Source organism: Lagopus leucura, unplaced genomic scaffold (genome assembly GCF_019238085.1).
Source record: "Lagopus leucura isolate 7727_CA_CO unplaced genomic scaffold, USGS_WTPT01 Super-Scaffold_73, whole genome shotgun sequence".
NCBI lineage: Eukaryota > Metazoa > Chordata > Aves > Galliformes > Phasianidae > Lagopus > Lagopus leucura.
In genome coordinates this window covers 51,807,085-51,832,362 of record NW_024962252.1, presented here as the reverse complement: position 1 = coordinate 51,832,362, position 25,278 = coordinate 51,807,085, and the positions used below count along the sequence as shown (strand labels likewise).

Here is a 25,278-nt window from a genome sequence, read left to right as displayed (position 1 = left end):
AATGCACTTTTTTTTTTTTTTTTTAGTGAAAGATTTTTGTGGAAAATAATCATTTTGATCAGAAGAATAAAACTATTCTATGTCAGGATAGAAAAGAGCAGAACTGAACAAAGCTGCAAGGGAGATTGCACTGATACACATCTTGTGGTGAGAGCAAGATTACGTGCAACTTGCATCAGGTCACAACAGCCTAACACTTGTGACTTCCTTAATAAGCACTCTGATCCTTGTTCCATCAGGTTTGAGCTTATAAGATTGAGTTGAGAGCTTCTTTAAGTAAGCTGTTGCCATGAATATTAAAATGACCAGTTAGCACATCTGCAGCATTGAAGAGAACATTTTGGCAGGAGCATCTGCACAGAAGAAAGATCTGATCTTGTAAATGCTGCTCTGCAGTCTTAGCTGCTGGGTTGTGCAATGCAGAACTCCTTGGTTAACCGACCCTGTGTGGGTTGGTGTTGTTTTTCAGAGGGAGGAGTGGTCTAATGCAGATATTTTAGCAATCTAGGGCGATGTTACCATGAGATAAATCCCAACAACAAGCTTGTCCTCATGACATATGATACGTAAAAAGATGCTAGAGTGTATTTTGAAGAGCACCATTATAGATGAATGGAGACCAAATTATTCTGACTCAGTTGACAGTTTGGTACAGTGAAGACTGAATAGCACTAACGAGTTACGTGGGCCACAGAAAAGGCTGTAGTCTTCCTGTTTATTTCAGTGTCACGGCCCCTGTAAATGCTAGAAACAAATACTGTTTATATCTATCTGGAAGGAGAGCATCCAAACCTTTGCCCTGTAGGAGCATGTAGATGAAAGGAGAACAAAGTGGCTGAGGTGAGCCAGAAAACACCTTCCTAATGTGCTAACCCACATCCAGACAGCTGGATGTCTTTGTACATCAATATTTCCTGAGCAATCTGCTGCAGTCTGTCATTTCTATATGGAACTGAGTGATCTTCTGGAGTGTTTACTGGTTGTGCGTTGATGCTTTTGTTTCTTTAATATCCAATAGAACCTAGCATCTCAGGTTCTATTGTATTGATGCTGTAAGCATCAATAGCAGTCTAGTTATGTAATTTGTGCTTTTGTAAATTTTGGGATTTTTCTGTAAGTGTGGACAGAACTCTCTTTCTTTCAGGTATTTAGCCCATTTTATGATGGGAAACCACATAGCAATTTTATTGGGAGACAATTTCTAGATCTAGAAATCTAAGAAAGTACTTTCTTAACTGTGAGTTAATGGAATTAGAATAGTGAGTAGTAAAATAGTGAGTTTAATAGAACAGTAGAATTGGGATTAGTTATAATTTTCAGGGCTCCTATGGAAGCAACGGAATGATTTTTATACATGTTATCTGAAATCTTCATGATTTCCAATAGCTGTGTAGCAATAGCAATGCAGTGAAGGTAGCACTGACATTTGAGAGAAATAAATGTCTTGTTCACCTAGATCTGAAGCTACTTTTCTGACATGTTTGTCTTTTCTCAGGGGAGTTTGTATAGTCTTAACAGCACTTGCACTGAATCCGGCAACTTTGGCAAAGTGAACATCACAGGAGAAATAGAGTTTGCCATAAGATACATCTTTAAGGCTTGCATCTTAGAAATTTGCATCAGAGGATGCAAGAATCTGGCTTATGGAGAGGAGAGAAAGAAAAAATGTAACCCGTAAGTATTTTATAGAGAAGGAGAAAAAAACAGAATATTTTGCTTATTGTTTCAAGGGTACTTACATACGCTGTAATTGAAATGGATTCATATATGATGGCATGCTGTATTAAGACTTTCAGAACATCCAGTGCATATCTGCACTTTTTACCTCTCTGCGCTGCAAAGCACACGTTTCATATTAGCACTACTTGTTCGCACACATTTCTGCTATTAACTGTCTCTTTGCCTGCCTGCAAGCAGGCAGTTGGTTATCTGTGTTGCTGATGAGCACCTTCGGATCTTGAGAGTGGCAGTTTAGATTCTAGCTATTAACTTGTGCCTGCAAAATTAATACACACACAGCTAAAATACGAGATGGAAAATGGAAAGGTGAGTCATGTTACTAATTTATCTACTGACTCAGTGCGGGTTACTGCCAGACACATTGACTGCACGCACACTACTTCTGTGCTTCTGCCTTCCTCATCAATAAGAATGGAAATCTCAGATACTGCGGCACTTCTTAAAGCTTAAAGGTGCTTAATAATTACGTACTGCCACAAGAAGTAATATGCTTACTTCTGTGGGTAAAATGACTGGTTGGATGGTTAAGCCTTGGTGATTTGTTTGTTTGTTACTAAATGATCTCTGACCATGCAGTAATCATTTGTGGAAAATCACCAAGCAGAATGCCTAACTACATATTCTTGTCCCTGCTGTCACATGATTGCAGTCACCTTCACTCAGAAGGAATGTGGCTTTGCATATCTTGTGGAGGAAGCTCATAAAGATGAGCTTGGTGAGGAAAAGAACGCTGCTGAAAAAACAGATCATGAAGCAGGATTGTGGGAGTGTTTCAGGAGAGGGTCAAAGTTCTCCAAGTCCCCTGGTGAGTTAGGAAGGCAAACAGTTGCAGGAAGCCTGAAAAGTGATGTGGGAAGAGCTGTGCAGTGAACATCATGTTCTCTAATGGTATATATTCATGTATTCATATATTTATCTTGGTTTCCAAGCCAACGCAGAAAGTACCATCAGTGCACTTGACAGAAAAAGACAAAAACAACTGACAAACTCATAAGTTATGTTTAAAACCTGTTGAATTGTTTAGCTGGTTGGCTAGTTTGAAGTCTGACTGTCTACTTCTTAATTAAATTGATCTGGGATGATGGAGTAAGGAGCTGAAAGTTCTTATACCTGTATATTTTAAAAAGTAGTTTTAACTATAGATAGGTTTGGAAAGAATAGGGAATACTTGTAAGTTCTGCACTGATTATATGAGGCTCTTATCTTAACTCTTTATTAATTAAGAGGTCATTTAAAAATTGGCCTAACTCATGTTATCTGAAATACGTACCGCAAACACTGGTTTAGAGATTTGCCTGCCAAATTGTGAGCCATCATTCTCTATTGCTAATACTCATCAATTTTGAAGCTATCACATAAATGTGGCTCCTTAATTGGACTCCTTAATATGGAGAATAATGCTTAAATCATAATTGTTAAATGACCTAAACATGGTTAAATGGTGTTGATGCTTGATATTGATTCAACTCAGCTTCCAGAAGACTTTTTAAACTGTCTTTTGTTGAATCAACACTAAGGTAATTTCAAACACTTTAGTTGCTCTTCTACTTATCACCCTCTGGTCACTTTCTGTATGACTTCTCTATTCTCAAGGTATGTCAAGGTTTATTTACTTCCTGATAAATCTTCTCGGAGTAAGCGGAAGACAGCTGTCAAAAAGAACACAGTGGATCCAGAATTTGATGAGACCTTAAAGGTACTGTTTGCAGTTGTGTCCTGCTAAATGTGCTTTTCCATGCTAATGTCTCCTCCTATGACATACAGTCCTGTGAGTTCAGAAATGTCTTGGTGGGCCAATTCTAGAAGTCAGTGACAGCAGCCATTAAAAAATGATGGGTTTCTGTCTGCAAATGCTTTTGGAGTTACGTTAATAAATGGTGAACTCTCAGTTAAATCTGCTTTTGTGCATGAAAACACTGAACGAATGTGTTACCTTGGCAAAAGCAAAGTGTCTTCTGTAGTGTCTTGTACGCACTTATTTGGCGTGTTCAGGAACTGAGCGCGTTGCAGAGCACAGTTAATTATATGCTGCTATCCCTTTCAGTTGATCCCCTTTTATGCACTGTCCTAGGGAGCATCTCTCTGCAGTTAGCTGAATGCTGACTGAATTCCACTTTGCTAAAATGTTTTCTGCTCCCTCTTCCCTGTGCGGCTGTTACCAGACTGTGTCTTTGGACCGTCTCATTTCAAACATTAGTAATCCCATCAGAGAACAGTAGGTATGATTTGAATTCATTAGTGCCTTACGCTATTACTTCAGCAACCTTGTAACAACATTGAGTAGAACATAGAAGCCATTATTCTCATTTCACAGACACTTAATTGGATGTGAAGCTGAAGCCAAGTACTGTCAGCAGACAGAGCTGAGATCAGTTTGGTTGTTTCCTGTTCCAGTTTTGTGCAGAGATCACTATAAACCCGTCTCTTTGTGTGCATCAGTGAGCTGCAGCAGCAAATAAAATGATGTGTTCTTCAGTAACATGTTGTAACAGGCAGGAAACAAAATTAATGGAGGGACAAGTTTATAATATTTCTCCTTGAACTACATGAAAATTTCAGTATGTCTGAATATCTGGGCTTAAGGTGGGAGAAAAAAGTACCTACCATTGAAATATTTGGTTCTTATTTCATAGTTCTTTTTCAGTGCCTGAGTAATGCAGAGCTGATAGACAATGAGAGCCATGTCCAAGCTGGCTGTGTAAATGTTCAGGTTAGTTAAATTAGAAATAATTTAAATTGATTTAAACATGTGGAAATGGCGGATTGAACATAGTTCCAGTGCAGATAAACTACACTTGAAAGCTGAGATCCAACTCAGTGGTATCTCTGGCTGCAAATCCAGACACCTGCACTTAGCAGGCTGTGTTAGTGAAGAGCAAGGTGCTCTCAGGAGCCACTGGAGCGATTCAGGGCTGTTTGTCCCATAGCCTACAGGCAGCTTATGATTCAGCACCTCAGTGTTGGTAGCAATGCCTGTAGCCATGCCATCGACTCTGGCTTCCAGGTCACCTGTAGGTGGTATCGTGCTTAGCAATCCGTTGTGGGTATCTTAGGTACCTAATGACACCTCGAAGGGCTCTAACTATGCTTAAGGAGTAGATCAAGGCTGTAATGAAGGTCTCTTGAACTACTTCCTTGCTCATACTGGCTGCACTGAGTACGCCTCCGCTGACCAGAATGGAAGTTTTAGACCTTTGTTAGGTATCTCAATTTTGAACTGACCTCCAACTGCAGCAGTTAAATTGTACTGGGAGTGTAAAATAGAAAAAAAATGAATGATTAAAAAAAAAAAACAATCTATAAAATAGTCAAGAATGATTTAAAGATACAGATTAATAATTAGCAGTGCAGGCCAAGGTATTTTTGGAATGTAGTTTTTTTTCCATTTGCATGGGGCATTACTTTAGCATTTAAGGAGTGAGGTAACAGGTAAATTGCAAAGCACGTTCAGACAGCATAATTCTGTCTGCATCCAGGTGCCTTCAGCCATGCTTTAGTTGGGCTGCCTGTGCACATCCTGTGAACATTCATCCTGTTACAGCTTTTAAATGCTGTTTATCTTTCCAGTACAAGATCGAGCGCTCCCAGCTGGGAAGCCGGCAGCTTCAGATCTCTGTGTGGCATGCAGGAGCACTCAAGTACAGGGTGTTTTTGGGAGAAGTGGTGATTCCATTGGCAGCGTGGAGTTTTGAAGACAGCTCAATGGGGTCATTCAACTGGTACCAGCTCCAGTCCAAGGTGACTGTTAATTTGTGCTTAGTTTTGGCTTACGAAGTGGGTGTAATGATAGAACGCTATGAAAGAGATTGTCCTTCTGAGGTCACTGGGGCAAGAATGCTGTCAATCCAGCCCTCAAGTAAGACCTGCTACATATATAAATGAGCTGTGAGAATGATGTGGAATAGAATGCAATTCTGATCTCTGTGTCTCTCGTTCTTCAGCATGAAAAGCCTGAAGATAATCTTATTCAATACAGTGGAGAACTCCTGGTGTCTGCAAGATTGTCGGTACCAGCCCAGTATAAAAATTTCCAGTTTGGAAGGTGGATGATGGAAGGTATAAAACGTTCCAGTGTGCATGAATCCCTTGGCTAGAAAAGAATTGAGACCGATGAAGAACTGACAGTTCTCATATGGAGTTTGTATGCAGTTTATAGTATGTTACATTTAAATTTTTTTACAATCCAAACATTTGCCAGCTGCAACTTTTTGTTATTTTTAATACTGGAAAAAAAGGAATCATTGTAATGGTTGCAGTATGGTGCATCGAGATGTCTGGCAAGCTTGTGCTTCTTGTGGTGTTGCTTTGAAGGAGATGCAGTAGTTTCACTGTCTGAGGTAGAGACTGCCAATTTAGGAAAAAGGTGCAAGGGAATGACTCCAAAGGTACCAAGCCAGCGTCCTGGGCTTTCCTCCTATGGTCTCATTTTAGGAAGATTGTTTCACTTAAAAGATGTTAGGTTCAAAATGTGCAATCAAGATTCAGTTCTTGGTGATGGATGACTTGCACGGTATGTTAAACACTCAAGTAGTGTATCAGATCAAACATCTGCTGATGTAGTAACACAGACATTTTGAGGGCAGTGGATAGGTCAACCTCATTTCTTACCTCCCTGGTTCATGATGAGGTACGTAAGGGTCTAGAGGCCTTGTAAAGCTGTGTTCAGGAGCGTAGAACATGCAGAGACCAATAGAAAGACCTTACTTAGTTGTTAGATTAGTTCTACTGCCTTTTTTTCTGAATAACCCCTAAGCTACCAGCTGGCTTTCTTCTACTCTCCTTCCCTCTGCATTTCCCTGTGTCCCTGCCCTGTAAATAGAGCTGTAGCAGAGCAGTGATCATCTTATGCAGCAGTGAGTCCTTATCAAAATTGTAATTTTCCTTTTTAATTAGTGACATCTTATGATATCAAGTGAACTAACTGGTTACTTAATGTGGTAACCTTTCCTGTTTCAGGAAAAAAAGACCAAGAATTTTCCAACTGCCAGCTTCAGGTTATGATATTTGGGGCCAGGAACTTGCCTGTGCTGAGATCTGCTGGAATGCTGAACTCGTTTGTTAAAGGGTACGTATGAGACTTAACGCTTCAAATGGAAAATATTGCAAACATCCTGTGTAGAGGTAGGAATTAGCTTGCTTTCAGCAGGAGACTGTTGTATGGAAGTGGCACTGTCCACGCTTGGTCACACTTGTTCTTAGTGGTGCCAGTTCACACTTGAGCATCTGCAGAACAGCGGCCCTCAGCAGGGCAGTGAGGTGTCCTGAGTGCAACATCAGAGTTTGCTGTTGTCATTAAAATTTAGAGTTCACTAAAGATTCCTTTAACAGTCACTGGCAACAGAGGAAGAGCAGATGTGGAGACCCACACTGAGGGCGGGAAGAAAAAGCCAATCCAGAAAAGAAACTGAATATCATCACGTTCTACCTTGTACTTAAGCTATTTAAGGCAAATCGAAGGACCCTGATTAGAGTACTGCAAACGTTCTGTTTTCTGATTGAGAAATACTGCTTGGATCAGTAAACTTGCTGAACTTGCATTTTATTTATTTTTTGGGGGGGTGGGGGGGAAAAGCTGTCTTCTCCTTTCAGACCAAGCAGAGTTAAAGCAAAAGTCACCTGTGGTGAAGAAAGAAGACTGTCCTCAGTGGAAACACTTGTTTGTCTTTGATGTTACCCCAGCTCAGCTACAGCAGTCATGTCTACACTTGACTGTCTGGGACCAGTCAACTTTTGGCTCACGTGATCAGTTCCTAGGGGGAGTCAAGCTGGGTGCAAGTAAGTTCTTTACTGATAAATGCTGATGCTGATTTGAGTGGAAAAAAATGTTTATTTTACCTTCTAAACCATATTTGCACTGTGCTGTTAGCATGTGCCTGACATACAGCCCCCAGTCTGTGACCTAAGCAACTCGCATCTCAGGCTTTGATCCTGCTGGAAGCAATGTGTGTATTTTAGTTCAGTCTGTGCAGAAGCTCCAGGTCATCAATGGGAACTGACAGGCAAAGCTATTTGTTAGCATGGGAATGTTCTGGGTCAGTGCTTGGCTCCACAGAAGACAAATAGAGTAGGGAATGAAAGATACATACAGAGCTCTAGCTGTGGGTGATTCAAGACTTGTTCTTGAGTGATTTTCTCTATAAATTGCCTGTTTTAAAAATGCTATAAACTGCATCAAAACTGAGCTCAAGAAGTAATGATCTATTAGATTTCAAGCTTGCAGATATTTGTGTTTATTTTACATTCGCATGATTTTCCGATAGAAGGTACAGAAAGTGAAGCTTGCTCAAAAGTCTTAAAGGAACTATTGCATGTCCGAGCTCTGGTCTAACGTAAAGAGAGTACTTTCTGAAGGCTGAGAAATGTACAGGAAATCCTTTGCTCAGTGACCAGGCCCTACTTAAACTAATTGTTGAACAGAGAAGTATTGACACTTGATTGCCCAATGGGGTTTCTCATGTCTGCTTTCCCTGACAGCTGACAGTAAATGCTCTGGTTTTGGTATTTGAGATGAAAGGCTTAAGCTGGAGATTCAAGTCACTTCATAGAATCATAGAATGGCCAAGGTTGGAAGGGACCTCAAGCATCATGAATCTTCCCCCTCCTCCACCGCCCTGCCACATGCAGGGCCACCAACCTCCCCATTCAATACTGGACCAGGCTGCCCAGGGCCCCATCCAACCTGGCCTTGAACACCTCCAGGGATGGAGCATTCACAGCCTGTTCCTGGGCAGCCTGTTCCAGCACCTCACCACTCTCTCTGCAGCCTTGTTACACTACTTTGTTTGCCTTTCTGTTAGAGCTTATTAGTGACGGTGATTATCCATGTCCTAGCCTAGTAACGCATTACAGTCACTGAAGATGAAGTGGCACCAACCTATTCTACCACTTTTGAATTGTGCATTTGCTCCTTTACTTCTGGCTAAGTTCTTTGCTGCAGACTGAGTTCTTCACTGAGTGATCCAAGTCTAACAGCATATAAATGACGCTTCAGGAGTGTAGCTACAGTTTATTGCAAATAAGACACAACTCCAGAACTGATGAAATTGCCTAAGAACTGGGAGAATGCGCTTGTGCAGTCATTTGGGCCTGACTCTAATAAAATCTTTGGGTAAGGTGAAGTGAAAAGCAGCCCCGTGACCTTTCATTTTGCTTTCTTGCAGAGCAATTGCTTGGTTTTGCAGACCCCAGTTCACCGTCAGTGCTTCAGTGGGAAGAAGTGTTGCGCAGGCCAAACACGTGGATGGACTTTACACTGATACTGCATTCAAATATGGAAAACTTTAAATCATGAAGATAATGGCCTGCCTTCCCTTCTCAGGGGGTGATGTTCAGGGTTGGAGTGGTGCATATACATTCTAAGCATGGTGAAAGGGTACACAACAGTACCTACTTCTGTGTTGGGGGAATTGAGTTGTAAGTTTGAATGGTTGTGATACTGAAGGTTTTATTTCTCAAAAATCTAAAGCTTTGTTATCTTATCTTGCTCTTCACCTAGAGATAAAGGTTAATATTGTTTCTCAGGAGTAACAAACTGAAAGGCATTATGCTGACAAGGCACTAGTAGACAGATGGTATGCAGCTTTCTCTTTCTGGACACAGAGCTACAGTTGTTCAAACACAGATAAGGAATATTGCATAGAGATAAATGATCATTTTCTTATTAAAAAAAAAGTTATTTCACTCCAGTTTTCATGCTTTGTCACTGAAGGGAAGTAAAAACTACCTCCTATCTTATTGCAAAATTATAACAAGCAGTACTTCAGAACTATCTCCAGTGCCCATACTACTGATCCGAAAACAATTTGGCCTGCATGCCTCACAGCTTTCCAATGTGTGCTGTGCTAACTGGTTAGTTATAAATTCTCCTTTGGTGGGAGGAGTGCGGCACATCAGCTAATAGAATAAATGCTGATAGAGAAAGTTCCTTGTTTTTACCAGCAGCTGCTGTCAACTGGTGTTAACAAGTCAGATGGATCCATATGGTGTATGGCACAGCTCAGCTTATCACTTATTCATGTGAACTGGTGGAAATGCACGCTGCCTGTTCCCTTTGCCTCCAGTGAAGCAGCGTTACAGTCAGAAACCTCATCTATACAGCTTTACCTGGTGCTGCTGTTACTTACCTCTCCCTTGGGGCTGAGGTGAAGATGGTCACCATTTGTCAGTACAGCAAGTATTATCCCTTCGTGCCAGCTCAGCGGTGTTTAAGGATGTAACAAAGAAGGGAAGCATGCACTTGCCTTGGAAGCCAGAAGTCAGCACCCTTTTTCACTAAAATGCACTCATGAAACACTCAACTCAAAATCCTTTGTTACTTTGCAGATCTTTTATTTAGATGTTTGCTGCTGCAAATAAAAAAAAAATAACACCACACAAGAAGATTCAACTCGAGTATAAAGCAGCACAGATGTTGTAAATGGAAGAGAAGAGCTGACACCATGCTGTATCTCACTTTCTAACAGATTTTCAAGGAAAAGGGGGAGATCAGTGGGGAAGGAATGGTCACAGAAATGCTCTCTAATAGAGAGATACACCTGTGATATAAACAAGCAGTCCCTTCATGTTTGGAGTCTGAAACTTTAAATCAAACACTTAAAAAATTAGAAAATTTGTTAGAAAAATAGGTGCAGTAAAATTGTATATATTGGATCCATGTGTACATATCAATTTTCATTAAGTAAAAAAATGATCTTTACAAATAATGCTTTATAGTAAATAATCAGTTATACTGCAGACTACAGTGTTCAGGCGTCTTTACAGATGCGAGTCATTAAATCTGAAAAGTAACAAAATATACAGAGCAAAACTATTTCCCTTTTAAACTAGTACTTCAATCCACATACTGCATATTTTTATATATATATAAATACTACACTATAACTGATCAGTTAATGAAACTGGAATGCAAACACAGTAGTGTATTATTCCAACAGAATGTTTGCCTAGTTGTTACATGAGGAGGGTGCCCTGTTCTGTGCCACACTTCGGAGCTGCTGCAGCACTTCTTCAGTTAAGCACAGGAAGCAGGAAAAGCCCTATTTCAATGCAGTACAGTTCTGAGGTGCTGTCAGTTCTCTTTTGCTTGTGTGTCAGGTGGACATAAAGAAAACAGAGTGCATGTGCATGCATCAGTGCACACACAGCTGTTTGCAATTCCTGACTTGTGACCTCTCACCTGTTGGACATTAACACAAAGACATATGGCACAAAATTCACCCCCAGTTGCTAATTTTTAGACCAAGGTGAATCCAGCACCTGCACAGGACATGTCGCTACAACTAGATGTGGATTTGTGTTGGTTAAAGAGAGATGTGACATAAGGCCTTTTGGCACGAAGCAAAGGCATGAGCAAGTTACCAGGATCAGAGGTAAGATCGATTTTTAACTATACCAAATTTAATACATGGTATGGAAGAAAAGGGAGATGCAAACACCTCTGGGTTTAGAGAACATTTGTTAAATACCATACAGTGCCCCTCCTCAGGGTAAAAACAAAACCAAAACCACAGCATTAAGATCTGCCTTTCCCACAGTCTTGCCTTCTTGTTGTAAGCACTCATTACATTGCCTCAAACTCATCAATTCTCTGCTTGGTGTTGCCTTGTCGGATCTGCCGCAGCGTCTTGTACTTGTCACGGCCCTGTCGCACGTTCTCCGAGTGGATGATATCATTTTGGGTCCTCTTATCTTCATCTCTAGCCTGCGCCAGTTCATCTGTCAGTGCCTGCAATGGAGAGAACATTAAATACAAATTAGACACAAGACACTTTCAACTTCCAACAGCAGTGGCTTTGGTGAGACTTTTGACAGTTCTTAGATGACCAGACAAGTCAGCAATGTGGATACAACATACGGTTCCCATAAACAGTATGGATGATGCAACTTTCTGATGACTCAATGCCTGAACAACAAGAACAACCTTTTTGTACACTGCCTTTAATTCAACCTGCCCTATAGGACCTGTAAGCAAAGAAAAAAAATCACTGTGTGTGTGTTTAACCAAGCTGTTAACTTATCTATTTTCCATGAACAAAATCTCTTGTTAATTCTCCTCCTCCAAACACTTTCTCTTACCTTCAGCTGCCTCTGCACACGCTCATTCTTCTCTGCTTCAGTAATGCGCTTCTCCTCATTGCGGTCATTCCTGATCCCCTCACTGGAGAACTCTGCACTGTAGGCAGAGTACTCAGACCCCTCATCGTGCAGGTTATCGTGCACGTGGTAGTTCACTGGCTCGTAGATGGGTGGAGGTGGAGGTGGAGCAGTCATTACCAAGTGCAGCTCCTCCTTTGTCTTCACCAGATCCTCCTGGGCTTCCCTAGCCTTTGGGGAAAACAAACAAAAGCAAAAAGCTCATGAGGTTCGTGCAGGTCTGCCTCTTGAGCCTGTCAAGGCCCCTCCACATGGCATCCCTTCTTTCTAGCGTGTCACCAATGGGTGCGGTGAGGCTGACATCAGCAATCTTGCTGAGCAGGCACTCGATCCCGCTGTCCATGTCACCAAAGCTAACAGACAGCATCAGCCCTAACGCCACAAGAAATGCCACTTGTCACTGGTCTGCACTTGGACACCAAGCTGTTGACCGCAACTCTTTGAGTGTGGTCATCCCCACAATTCCTCAGCCACTGCGTGCTTCCTCTGTCAAATCCACTTCTCTCCTGTTCAGAGACAAGGATGTCATGCGGAACTGTGTTCAACACCTTCTACTTTAAATTTTGACTAAAGCACCACAGTACACACTGCTCAAGCACAGAACTTCAGAGCAACTTTGACAGAATACTCACTCTGATCTGCCATTCTTCAACCTCGTTCTCCTTACGCTTCCTTGCCTCTTCAAGAAGTGCAATCTTGGCTGTATACTCTGCGAGCTCTGCAGCCTGTTAAATAGTAACACCAGAATTAAGGACTCAAAAAATAAAAAACAACCCCACAACAAATAACAGTTTCGACTGAGAAAAGACCCATGTGTTACACTCCCTTGTAGTAAAGACTGAATAGGAAATTAAGAACAAAGTATAGATTGCTTGATTTTTTTTTCCCTTTTGACTCCAAGGCCTTATTTAAGTAAGTGGCATAGCATATCTTAACCAAAAGTGATCGGGTCTTACCAGCTGTTCCTGGCTCTTTATCTGGTCAATATTTTGTCTCTCCAGCTCTTCCTTGGCTTGCAAAGCAGCCAGACGATCAGCTTCCAAACGTTCTGCTTCCTCCTGAGCTCGTCTCCTTTCTTCCTCCAGCTGAAGAGCTCTTTGGATCTGATCTGAGAGCTCTGGGAAAAAACAGATCAACACTGTTAGTCCACCAAAAGACAAGCAAGGCAAAGACAAGCTCATAGGTTAACTGCAGAAGTCATGACATGCATGACTCCAGCCTGCGATATTTCTTCACTGCACTTACAAGTAGGTATTGCACAAAATATGGCAAGTACCCAAATTCAGAAGCTGTCGGTTGCACATTATAATTAGATCATCTACAAGGTATTTGCACTGCCATGATCCTCCTGCCCTTAGTTGACAATTTACTGTGAGGACCAGATGATGCTGTCTCCAAGCTGCTCATCTGTGCACTGAAACAGAAGCTTCCATTTCACTGGAAGGACTTGTTACCAAACCATTCCTTCTGTTCAGAGTTAAGTAAAAAGCATGTGCCAGCTGAGCTCTGGTTCTCATTGCTGCAAAAGGCTCATGCTAAAACCCCCTCAGCAACAGGGAAAAAAACAGAGTTAGTGTGACCTTCAACTCCCACTGATAGCAGCAGATGTCGTGACTTATGCCTTGGATGTCGTCAGCAGTGCATGCATGTGTATTTATCCACATAAGCAGATATCAGCATGCCTTGCCAAGAGATCCTGGTGTCACTAGACTTAGCTAAGTGTGAAGCACAATACACACGATCTGGTTAAACAATGCAAGCACTTTACCTTTTTCTGCTCTCTTAGTCTTCACTTCATACTCTTGTAGCCTCACCAGCAGTTCTTCCTTTTCCCTCAACATTTGCTCCTTCTCCCTCTCAATTGTCTCCCTCTTCTTCTTTTCATTTTCTAGTTGCTGCCTGTTTAGGAACAGATTTCATGCTTCAAGCTCACTTTCAGACATAAACCACAGCAAGGCAAGAAAACTGGATGGTCATCTCTCCATTCAGTTAAATAGGACAAGGTTGTGTGACTGCCACAAACAGGAGCCAGAAGACAGAAATGCACTGAGAAATTCATCCTTAATCACTTCAGTTTTTGCCCAGTTTTGGATACTCATATTTCATAAAAGTACTTCTATTTTTTGTAGGCTACCCCAGAACTTTAGAGAACCAAATAAACAGTAGATGCAGAGAGAGAAAATCATGGCTCTGTGCTACATGGCAGAGGAGATGTATTTTATTACTTCTGTCATAAGGAAAAATCAAATGAGCACTGAGGAATGAAGATGAAAAAGCCAGCAATACAGGAGAAATCAGAATGATTTCTCGAATCGTAAGCAACCTGCAGCCATAGTAGAGAGTCCAGCAGAATTGTTAATCCTTTTCTCTTGCCTCTAAGAGGTCTTCCAGTCTGCATACAGACGTTCCCTTTGAAGTCTGCTCCTTCAGCTTCCACCCACTCCACAATCCAACACAGACCAGAGACAGGAGAACCTCTCTCAAGGTATAGGACCGCAACACAGGAGCACACAGTGACTTCATGTGCATGGTTCCTTGAAGAACCAGCTCTTAAGACTGCAGACAGGAGAGCAGACTACAAATGTGAGCCAGAAGAATTCTCATGCTCCCACTGCAGGATGCCCCGAGTCCTACCACTGACAGCCAGAGCTCAAGGACGATATGCACACACCTCACCCAAAGGTAGATGGCTCACAGCCTCATTTAAAGCCATCTGAGGAATTCTGGCATTTTCCTCTGCCTCCCCATCCCGTTGTCTGTACACAGGCTCACCTTTCCAGCTGCTTCTGGTGCTTCTCCTCCCGGGCCTGGGCCTTCATCTGCTGCACCTCAATGGTGTCAGGCTTCCTGCGTCGCATATACAGTTCATGGTTGCCCATGCAGAGCTGCAAGATCCTCTTGTTAATTCTCAGACGAGGGGCATAAAACACAAAGTCCTGGGAAAGACAGCACACAGTTTTTCAGGCACAGCTGACTGCAGACATCATCCTGCCACTAATCCCACTGCAGCACAGACATCCACCGGTAATGGAATGTCACAGCAGGACCTGCATGGCTATCTGTAGCCCAATTTTTGTTGGTTATATAATCCACTTCAAGTCCATATGGAGTTGATAAATTACTTTTCTAGAAAAAGCACCTTCTAGAGAGAATTAATGGGCTCAAAGGTCTCCACTTAGAGGATGCTTTGCCAAGCTTGGTCGCAGAAGACTCTGGGCTGGCTGGTAACAATCTGGGCAATATGAAGCAATTAGTTTTTAAGCTTTTGTGGTTTTGTGACTGAAAAGATAAAGCACGAAACTAAAGATATGCTGCAGAGTATTAAAGTAACGCTGTAGATTTTCCTGAATTCACTGATGAAAACTTATGTCCTTCAATGCATTATGCACATATAATCAGCAAAGTGTGCTGTGCCCCCCAGACCCCAAGTCCTGCCAGAAGCATTCTGAGCTACACAAATCTAATACTGCTAATTGCAGTCTGACCTCCTATTTCTAGCAGACTGTTTGTGTACTTTGTGATGAACAGGTCTTATCTTGAAGCAAGGTTCACCTCCAGTCCAAGTAAATTCTAAGGGCACAGATGGTGGTTGTGTTCATCATTTAATGCCATACAATCCCGGGACAAAACATTCACATAAGTACATAAAGAATTCCCTCCCTTCCTCATCCTCCCCTGGACTAGCACAGCTGGAATCTCTGCTTGGTATTTTAAACATGCACTGAAGATCTTGGAGTATGTGGACTGACAGACCTCAAAATTAAAAAGCTTATTGTAGGTAAGGTGACAAAGAATGCCATCCATTAAATTAATGTCCATTTAAACAATGATGTGGAGAACAAAGAGGAGCTTCCCACCCACATCCAGGGTGGACTCAATGTTTTTGCTTTATTTACCAATGCTTGCCATTTTCAAAAGAGATGCAAGCATATGAAAAGATCCGGACAACTTCCTGACTGTTCAGAATTAGTGTCCAGATCAATTCTTCTTTCATACCTAATTTGAAACAGAACACCACCCACAGGGAAAAGGACAACCCAGACAATAAGGAAACATGATTGGTGTTAACACTGTAAACGCCTTGATGTATCAACCTTTTGCAAGCCTCCCATTTCAAACTCAGTCAGATTTACTGTTAGGGAGTGGATGGAAAAGCTGTGATCCTCAAACAGGACTTTAATGTTTGTATTGTGTACAAGTCCAAATCATAAAGAGGCTCATCTATGGAGAAATATATCCCTGACAAAGGTACCTTTCTATCTCTGGGAGCTTTTGCTGGTTTTCAGAGGTAACATCACAAAAAGAAGCCCCTCTCCCACAAAACTCAGGGGTTGTTAGCTAGAGGAAAGGACATCCTAACACTGTGTGTGACAATCAAGTTACTGGAAGGGCCTTTTTCTGCTGAAGAGATTCATGAGACATCACCCTTAACCAAAGCTGAACTACAGATTGTTTCTCAGGTCTGTACTGATCCACCAAAGTCAATAACTGGGGTGGGGGAAGAGAAAGAGAGGAGGTCTTTCTCAACTATTCCAGCAGTTTCACAAGACTTACAGAATGACAACCACCCATACCAGTTATTCAAGTTCTCAAAAACTCAAAATAAGTTGCAACTTTTTAATCTAAAATAACTGAAGTGTGTAAACATAAAACATTAATACTCAAGGGCAGCTACATTTAAATTCTCCACAGAAATCACATCCTTGCCATTCACCCTGGTATTCAAGTAGGTCATTGGACATGGCAGCCCTTACGTGGCTTTCAGTATTTCTGTAGGGTGGAAGTGAACATTGAGGACAGCCATATGGATACACACAGCTTAGCAGCAGCATCTGGTAATTTTTTAAAAAAATCATGCAACCACAAAAAAATTACATGCCAGCTCCCATACACTGGAGAGAATGGAGAGAAGAGCGATCTTCAAGTACAATCCAGCTATAGAAAAGACTCAGAACAAGCAGGGAATCTCAGATTCAAGCATACTAGCTTGCTGGAGGCAAAGAACTGGGCTGAAGCTGTAGCATCCTTGCCTTTCTCCATATCTGACACATCCAAAAGCTCTTTACCTAAACTGCACAGAAAAGCAGACTGCTCTAAATACATCCTTGATACTGAAGCTAATTTTGCATCTAAGACACCTGCAGCTTTCTTCTCTTCGAAGACAACTTCATTCTGAAATGAACTGCTATTAGTTACTCTCAGGCAGCATCCATTCTCAGTATACTTACAGGTGCCTTCTTGTCAATGGGCTTTATTACGAACTTTTTGTCATTGAAGGAGATGTTTCTGATTTCACTCCAGGGGAAACCAATCTTTGGAGTCAGTCTGGAAAAAGGAAAAATATTTTAAGAGATGCTGTAATGAACTCTATTCTTTCCCCCACATTACTTCTAAAACACAGACTCAGCGGGATGCGATGCTTGACACAACTCTCCCAACAGCAAGGAGAACAGTTGTAACAAAATCCCATAGAGGAGCAGGGGAGATGCCTGATCACCTCCCTTACAGTCTCTTCTCATGCTATTGAGTCCAGATTTTTACCTTATTCATTTTCTTTTAAATGTCTCCAGAGTCTTGCATACAAAAACCAGCAAATTATTCATCACTTCACATGTTTCTGAGCCATCCTAGTACTCCACCTTTACATGCCCTCCCAGTTCTGCAACAAGTTCAAGGGCTTGTGCACCTGATTGCAATGAATTCCTTCACCTCCCCTTGCCCCAGCTAAATACCACCTTTGTGTGGTTAGTTTCACATTACGCTTCTTTTAACGTTCTGGGACCGAGGACACGTTCTCTAGAGATAGCAGTTAATCATCAAGAATTGGGTCTTACATAAATGTTAATACCAACAAGCAATCTTCCTGTTATTATCTAACACCATCAATGTGTCCCTCTTTGGCACACTGAAGTCCTGACAGTTACTTCCAGCAAACAGGTTGAAGGCACGAGTATGCAGTGGTCAGCACTTAGAGAAGTGTACATGAGCATAGTGAATCACTCCACGTCTGTGTGAATCTGTTCTATAGAGCTCATCAGTTAAGGAAAAAAAGTATTTGCTTCAACTTCATCAGAACCGAAAGTTCCTACGTAATTTCATTGGCCCAAGCTTAAAACAACCTGCTTAGTTTTAATCAGAAGTCAATAATAAATACGTTCTCTTCAGAATTTACCATCCCATAACCTTTACCTCAAATGCAAGATTATGCAACAGGGTGCCATGTAACGCTAAGAACTGGACAACAAATGATTTGATTAAGTAACTACTCTGGCCTCCTTCATCCTACCGTAAGAGTTTCACCCTTAGATAATATGGTATGACATTAACTGCAGTATTTCAGTTGTCCAAGTTCTGTTGTAGATTCTCATCCTCACTGCAGAGAAAAGGCTTGGCTTGAAAATGCCCAGAGGCAGGAGACTGTGCTTGTGGTGGCAATGGTGATGAGGAGACAGTTGGACTAGATGATCTTATAGGTCTTTTCCAACCTTGTGATTCTGTGATTCTATGACATTCACTGAGAACAAACTCCCATCTGTAGCACGGCATCATTTGCCTCCTCAGGCTGAGCTTCACCAATGAAATCTTTGCTTTTTCAGCTTTTCCCCAGTCCCAAAACTCTGCACGTACAAAGCATAGGTAGGGTGCACATGAACATTTTTCTAGTCCTCATATCTGCTCGAAAGACTTAATTACAGAGTTATCGAGAGTTATGGCAGAAACAAGCCATTTCTTCCAGCACTACATTTGTTTTGCAAATGCTCTTGATGGCTCTCTCCAGTCAAGGGCTACGTTCTGTCTGCTGCTGCAGCCCGAAAAACCTGTTTGTGCGACCATGGTTACACAGCAAGACTTGCCATTCAAGACTCAGGTATTACATGAGCGAAACTACTTTTCTTTCAAGTGACACTCCTTGTTTTCCAGGTGACAGCACATATTAGCATTGCAGAAAAGTCTACATTTCTTTTTGCCATCTTAACAAAAGCTCCAATTAATATTTTAGCTACATTCAAAGCTTTATGGATGAAAACAAACAGAATGGGTTAAATCCCCACTGTGTTTCACTGAGAGTCTGTTACAGATATATGACATGAAACCAACGCTTGGAACATTCAGGAAAAAACCCCACACAGTCCAGCCAGCATCCTTTCATTTAAAAAAAGTTCATTTTCAGTCCTCTTCAATCTGTGGAATATTAGAAGCGACTGGTAGGCTTAGACACAGCTGTTCTGACCTTCTGTATATGCTTATTTATAGATGTAGTCTATTATTTTCCACCTACTAACCAACAAATAATACCTCTGTCCTTACCAGAAGGGCTGATTAAAATTTTGTGTAGCCCAGCAAGGCCTCATTTCATTCTTTGGTTTACAGTATCAATAGAAGGTAGCTCCTCCCTGGATTCCGGGTGTTATCCGGCGTTGGTTTCACGCCTACCCCACAACCTGCCTTTTTCACAAACTGGCAGTTGTACACACATCTATCATTAGATTCCAGTGCAGGGATGACCTCAGATGTCCTAGCACTCTGCAGACGTACTGGCCTATCAAGGTTCCAGTATTGTATTTATTGCCTGCATACCTGGCAACCTGCCTAAAGAAAAGGCTTGGTAAATTCCTTACCTTGGGACTCAGCTCTACAACCATTACTTGCTTTATCAGATGATATTTTTACAGCTGACATCTGCTCTTATATTAGCAGGTCAGGCTATCAGGAAAGCCACGAAAGCACAAATGATCTCAAGTGCACTTGTCTCCTAGCACAGCTTCACATTCTACAGGACAACAAGCAAGTTCTAAACTTTGCTCTCACTCTGTTAATAAGAAATGCCCTTTGGCTCCGACACCAGCCCTCACTCCAGTAGATGAGAAGTGAAAACAAAGCCTTACTTATCATCTTTTTCATAGATGTTGAGCCCTAAGGCATCAACTCCCAGCCAGAGGTCAGTTCCTTTCTTATTCTTGATTTCAAAGTAGTTGATTCCATACATCTCAAGGTCTTGAGCAATCTTCAGGTATTCCAGCATGGCATTCTCTCTGGGTGAGGTAGGGAGGAGAGCAGATGTTAGCTTCTCATTTTTCCCTGACTATCTCAAAAAGCAAAGAGTGCTCAGAAAAAAGACAAAAAAACAAACCTTCTCCTAAACATATCAAAATGCAGCAGTTACAACTGAACATTCTGCATTTGGGATTCACTTCAGAAGTTATGCCTTCAGTTACCTCTGTGCACACACACACGTACACTCTATATCCTTTGCCAAGGCCTGATATTTCTAGAGACAATTAGCAACTTTCATCTCTTCCAGTGTTCATCATTGTCTTAAAGTACAGTCAGTGTGAAAAGAACAGTACCCTATACTTTCCCAATCTGCCAATGAAAATGCTTCAATGAACTTAAAGGTTAGAGACACACCTTTAGTTTTATCCACTTAGTCATCACTGATGCACCATACTTGGGTGCAGGGCTTTCAGAAAGCCACTGGTTCTCAGCACCAGCATAAAAACCCAACTGAATTTTACCATTTTACTATTTGATTCCACATTGGATTAGAAAACAAACACCAGGAGCTCCCCACACAAGTGACTCTTGGAGGCTATTCCAAAGCATGCTGTCAGAACGGCAAACTCAAGGCAACTAGGCCTAGGGAGCAACACGAAACACTTACTTGAGCATACCACTGTGTTCAGCATGCCAAACCTGGATGCGTTCCTCCCACTGCTCTCTGGAGAGTTTATGTTGATCCATCACCCTAAATACAAGTAGAGAGATATTTGCAAGATTACACTTTGTGTTCTGCTGTGTCCATCAACACTGATACCTGCTATAGTCCCACTCATGAAGTCTCACTGAAACTAAGCCTGAAGATGTGCTCTCTGGAGCAGAGCTATTCAGAATGAACAAAAAGTAGGCATTTTTCCTGGAATTAGATACTGTGCAGAGAATCATCACAGGTGTAAAGACAAGCCACTTGTCTGGTAACATATTTATCTTTTGTGGGGACAGACTATCCAGCCTCATAACATGTTTTGCAGATATGAGATTTTGAGGACCATACACTGGAATTAAGAACATGTAACCTGCATTTCTCCAGGGAAGGCACATTCATGATTGACATCTCTTCTTAAAGATGAGACATTCACACACACTACCAGCATGGCAGCATGGCTTAGGAAAGCTGAAACCTACAGGGATTTCCTCTGCTGTATTCACCCAACTACCTCTCTCTAACCAGCTCAAAGAGATATCATAAAAACATACTCAAACACGGACAGAAATCAAGAGGACTGAAATCATATGTATACAGTTCAATTGAAAAACAATATGCTTTCAATGAAACTTTGTATAAATAGAGGAGGAGGAGAAAAAGAAAAAAGGCTGAATCAATTGATTCCTTTACCTCTGGGGGATCAGACGCTCTGAATTGAGGTATCCAGGCTTGTGCACATCTTTGTTGTAATCTCCAAATTTGGCCTGCACAGCATAGGAGCCAAGAAGCACTGCTGTTTCAGGAGGACAGTAGATCTCATCACTGAGAATCCCTTCCTTCACCTGAAGGAAGAAGAGCTTCTGCGTGATGTCCTGTATCAGCTCTTCAGCCACATCTTCTGGGAAGAACTTGGCACGGAACCTGAACTGAAGGGGATTTTCCTTTCTGATTTCTTGAGCAGAAACCTAAGGATAGATGACACCACAACTTAAGAAGGCTGCAAACAAAGAATTGCTTTTGCACATAAAAAGGAATTTAAGACATTTGCCTTAAAAGGCATTTGTTTTCAGAAGTACATTTCTGTAGTACTTGGAGCCCACACCCTACAGTGAGAACTCTCCAACTTTCACCTCCAACTAAATACGCAAAGCTCCCTGCAGAGCTTAGGCTAAACACACTCCAGCACTCCATTAATTATTTGAGAAGTCAGTCTCTAAAAAAAATAAATTAATTAAAAGCGACACATTCCATCCCATCTCTTTCCTTTAATGAAGACAAATAGGGGTCACTTCAGAGTGAAGTAGCCACCTTCAGCTCAGTGCATCACCTGCTAACCATGCTAGTTGGTGGCATGAAATAAAGAGGGTGCAATGGCCTCTGCACTCTAGGAAATAAATTCCAAGGCTACAGCCCATAGGCCTCCTGCAGTTTTGCATCAAGCAAGTGACTGACAGCCAATTATTCTCATTCTTTAATTCCAGCTGCTCACTCATACGAGAACATAGAGGAGATGCGTTGTTATTTCAAACAGTAAAATTCTGCTTCTAAACAAATCTCAGCTTCTGAAAAATGCAGGGTTTACTGCTGCAAACCATCCAAACCATCCACCGTTCTACACTTGTGACACATCATCCCCCTTATGCTAAGCAGGTATGTCACTGACTGCCTAATCAGGAAAGACAGTTCATTCCCTCCTAAGAATTTCAAGTTTGCAAGTTCACAGACAAAAGCAGATCAGACACGAGTCTCTATGTTACCACTGCCCAGACCTGAAGCAACCTTTTTTTTTTTTTTTTTTTTTAAATCAAGCAACTGATCCTACCCAAGCAAAGACAAATGCTGCTATTAGTCAAGACGTTCCTCCACACAGAAAGCCAGCTGTTTCTACACAGCAGAATACAGTATCAAGCTGCTGATCTACAGTGAGAATTTCCACCATTCATACAGAAAGACAAAGTCTCCACCAAGTCACACTTCACACAAACAGCTCCCACGGAGGTCACAAAGTTTTCCCCCAAAATAATTATTAAATTATGCATATTGAAGACTAATCAGCAAGTACAGGGTTTATGAAGTTGCAGCCAGTAACACATGAGGAATCATGTAAGCTGTAACTGTTAATCAGCAATTACCTTTTTATCCAGCTTCAGCCAAGTCTGGAATCCTTTGTTGTCTACATACTGCAGACCGAAGTACCACACTTCTCTCAAACCAATGGTTTTAACCACCTGTAACAGAAAGGTCAAAAAAACCTATGGTAGGTAACGGTTCACCAGTAATTCTCCTTCATGTATCCTCACAAATCCCACAGCCACTGAAGCTGTAGGCAACCTACTCCTCCTGCATCTCTTTACTTCATCTATCTGACAAAGATACACAGTTGCCTCTGTAGAAGATGCTGATGTTGGCTACATTCACACATTGTAAATACCAACCAGATCAAAGATCCTGAAACACCCTTGCTGTATGGATCACACACCTACTAGTGAAAACAGATCTCTTTTCAACAAGTTCCTTTTCCTCGTTAGAAAAGATAGCCTAAGAATTCTTGATCTCCTATTTTCACTTGCTTATTATTATCGCTCAGTAGTTTGTTGCTGGCTCATCTGCCAGCAAAGCCATGCTCTAGACAGAGCTGAGATCTGGGAAGATCCACTGCACGTGGATCCAAATGCACCCCTGCTGCTAATTTGCAAAGTAGCCCCTGGTACAGTGGTGTGAGCATTACCACAGAGCTGAACTGAGTGGAAAGCAAGAGGTTTTCAGAACTTCTCAGCAACTTAGGAAAGCATGGCAGACTCTAAATTTCAGACTCTACTCTGAAAGTAATGCCTTCTATTTCATTACGTTGGCTCACAGCGTCAGAAGTGGACAGTGGTATGGCAGTAGAGGTTGAACCTTTCCATTACGTTCTGTTGCTGTGCAACAGATGGCAGCAGAGGGGCAGTCTGACAGAACGGCATCTGACGTGGAAGTGTACATGGAACACAGGAGTGGATTTGAATTCCTCCATGCAGAGAAAAATGGCCCACACTAACATTCATCAGTGCTTGCTGAATGTTTGTGGAAAGCAAACAGTGGATGTGAGCACAGTGAGGTGGTGGGTGGTATGTTTCAGAAGTGGCAACAGCAATGTGAAAGACAAGCCCCGGCCTGGATGGCCACGCAGAGCTGTCATGCCATGAAATGAAGAGCATCTTGATCAGCTCACCCACATGTATTGGCAAATCACGGAATTGTGTATGGAGCTGAGTATCAGCTTCAAAGCATGCAGTGGCAGCAATCCTGGAATATCCTGAAGTTTGTTCCAGGGGAGTCCCAAGAGTACTCATACAAGAACAGAAAAAACTGCATGCAAGTTTGTCAAGACCTATTGAACCAATACAAAGCAGAAGGTGATAGTTTCCTGGATCACATCATTACCTGTGACAAGATATGGTAACATCCCTATGAGCCAGAGTCAATGCAGCAGTCCATGGAGTGGCAACATGTCAACTCCCCATTGAAAAAAAAGTTCAAGATACAACCTTCCAGATTAATATGTACTATCTTTTGGGCTAGGAAAGAGGTGATTCTTCTGGGTTTCCTTGAACCCAGAGAAGCCATCAACTCTGAGCACTACATCGTGATGCTGACTAAGCTGAAAGCTCAAACTTCTGGAGTCAGGCCAGAGAAGAAGGCAACCTTTCTCTCACAACATGATAATGCCAGCCTCCATAGCAGTTTGAAGACCATGGAGAACACTGCCAATGTTGTCCTACCACACCACTGGATTTAGTGCCTTCTGGCTTTCGTTTGTTTGGGCTGATGGAAGATGGACTGTGTGAGCAACATTTCTCAGCAACAGTGCCATCAGAGCAGCTGTGAAACAGTGGGTCACATCTGCTAGTATAGATTCTTTTTGTTCATCACTGGCACAAATGCTCAGCTGGTGGTGACTGTTGAAAAATACTACTTTGTAGCTGAGAATTTGCTCTCAGTTATTGAGCCCTTTGTAGCTATCAGAGCAACCTACTTAATTACCTGGACTATAAGCTCAAACAAGGATATTTCACCCTCCTTATTTAAAGCATTGCTGAAGACAATGTGGCCAGAGAAAACACTGGAACAAACTTTGTACTAAATGCACTCTTTGAACAGCACAAGTATTTTGTTCCAAAGCAAATAGTTAGGGGATCTCTTATTAATTTTTTGCTATACTTGCCCTTAAATTTGCTTACCAATGAGTCAGAGGCCAGCAGTTTGTACTCAAGAGTTTCCAGGGGTTGGTAAGGGATGTGAGTAAAAAATACATCATCCTGGCTAGCACTCTGTGAAGTACTCCTTATGTGTCATCTCGATCAACAGACAACATAATGCTTAGTGATAAAAGCAGGCCAAGAAAACCACATATGCATTACTATAGCCACCCATTTCCTGAAACCCCAGAACTTTGTTTTTATTTTATAAAAGAGCTGGACTCTGAAAATACTTTAGCCTTCTCTTGACTAGAACTCCTCTTCCCTCGTTCCCCAAACACCTGTTTCACCACAAAGGTACCAAGTTTTCTGAAGACCAGATGTGTTTAACGGTCAGAATCAGGCTTTACTCAACCTAGCAGAAATGCAGGCCTGTGTTGAGAGTGGTGCTTCCTGTTGCACAAAGAAAGTGTTGCAACATTGTCAGAATGAAGAGTTGCACAA

General features: G+C 41.8%; 2 protein-coding genes across 9 annotated transcripts in view; one reads left to right on the top strand and one right to left on the bottom strand.

Moving 5' to 3' along the window:
• SYTL3 (synaptotagmin like 3) overlaps window positions 1-10,414 on the top strand; it is a 32,848-nt gene extending 22,434 nt beyond the window's left edge. For 5 of the 8 annotated variants that reach the window (XM_042875987.1, XM_042875977.1, XM_042875967.1 and 2 more), the window contains 8 exons: window positions 1,496-1,674; window positions 3,334-3,436; window positions 4,385-4,450; window positions 5,308-5,478; window positions 5,682-5,796; window positions 6,697-6,805; window positions 7,313-7,515; window positions 8,901-10,414. In XM_042875987.1, the coding sequence (XP_042731921.1) occupies window positions 1,496-1,674; window positions 3,334-3,436; window positions 4,385-4,450; window positions 5,308-5,478; window positions 5,682-5,796; window positions 6,697-6,805; window positions 7,313-7,515; window positions 8,901-9,031 (1,077 nt within the window). In that variant the 3' untranslated portion in view covers window positions 9,032-10,414. Of the gene's footprint in view, window positions 1-1,495; window positions 1,675-3,333; window positions 3,437-4,384; window positions 4,451-5,307; window positions 5,479-5,681; window positions 5,797-6,696; window positions 6,806-7,312; window positions 7,516-8,900 lie in introns of those variants that run through there. The other 3 variants (XM_042876013.1, XM_042875997.1, XM_042876004.1) reach the window with 3 other exon arrangements.
• Window positions 10,052-25,278, bottom strand: part of EZR (ezrin) — a 36,260-nt gene continuing 21,033 nt past the window's right edge. The window contains exons 3-13 of the mRNA XM_042876019.1: window positions 22,729-22,824; window positions 21,287-21,561; window positions 20,555-20,638; window positions 19,779-19,925; window positions 17,121-17,217; window positions 14,665-14,828; window positions 13,661-13,791; window positions 12,849-13,009; window positions 12,525-12,617; window positions 11,815-12,063; window positions 10,052-11,464 (exon numbers count right to left, since the gene is read on the bottom strand). Of these exons, the coding sequence (XP_042731953.1) occupies window positions 11,300-11,464; window positions 11,815-12,063; window positions 12,525-12,617; window positions 12,849-13,009; window positions 13,661-13,791; window positions 14,665-14,828; window positions 17,121-17,217; window positions 19,779-19,925; window positions 20,555-20,638; window positions 21,287-21,561; window positions 22,729-22,824 (1,662 nt within the window). The 3' untranslated portion in view covers window positions 10,052-11,299. The remainder of the gene's footprint in view (window positions 11,465-11,814; window positions 12,064-12,524; window positions 12,618-12,848; window positions 13,010-13,660; window positions 13,792-14,664; window positions 14,829-17,120; window positions 17,218-19,778; window positions 19,926-20,554; window positions 20,639-21,286; window positions 21,562-22,728; window positions 22,825-25,278) is intronic.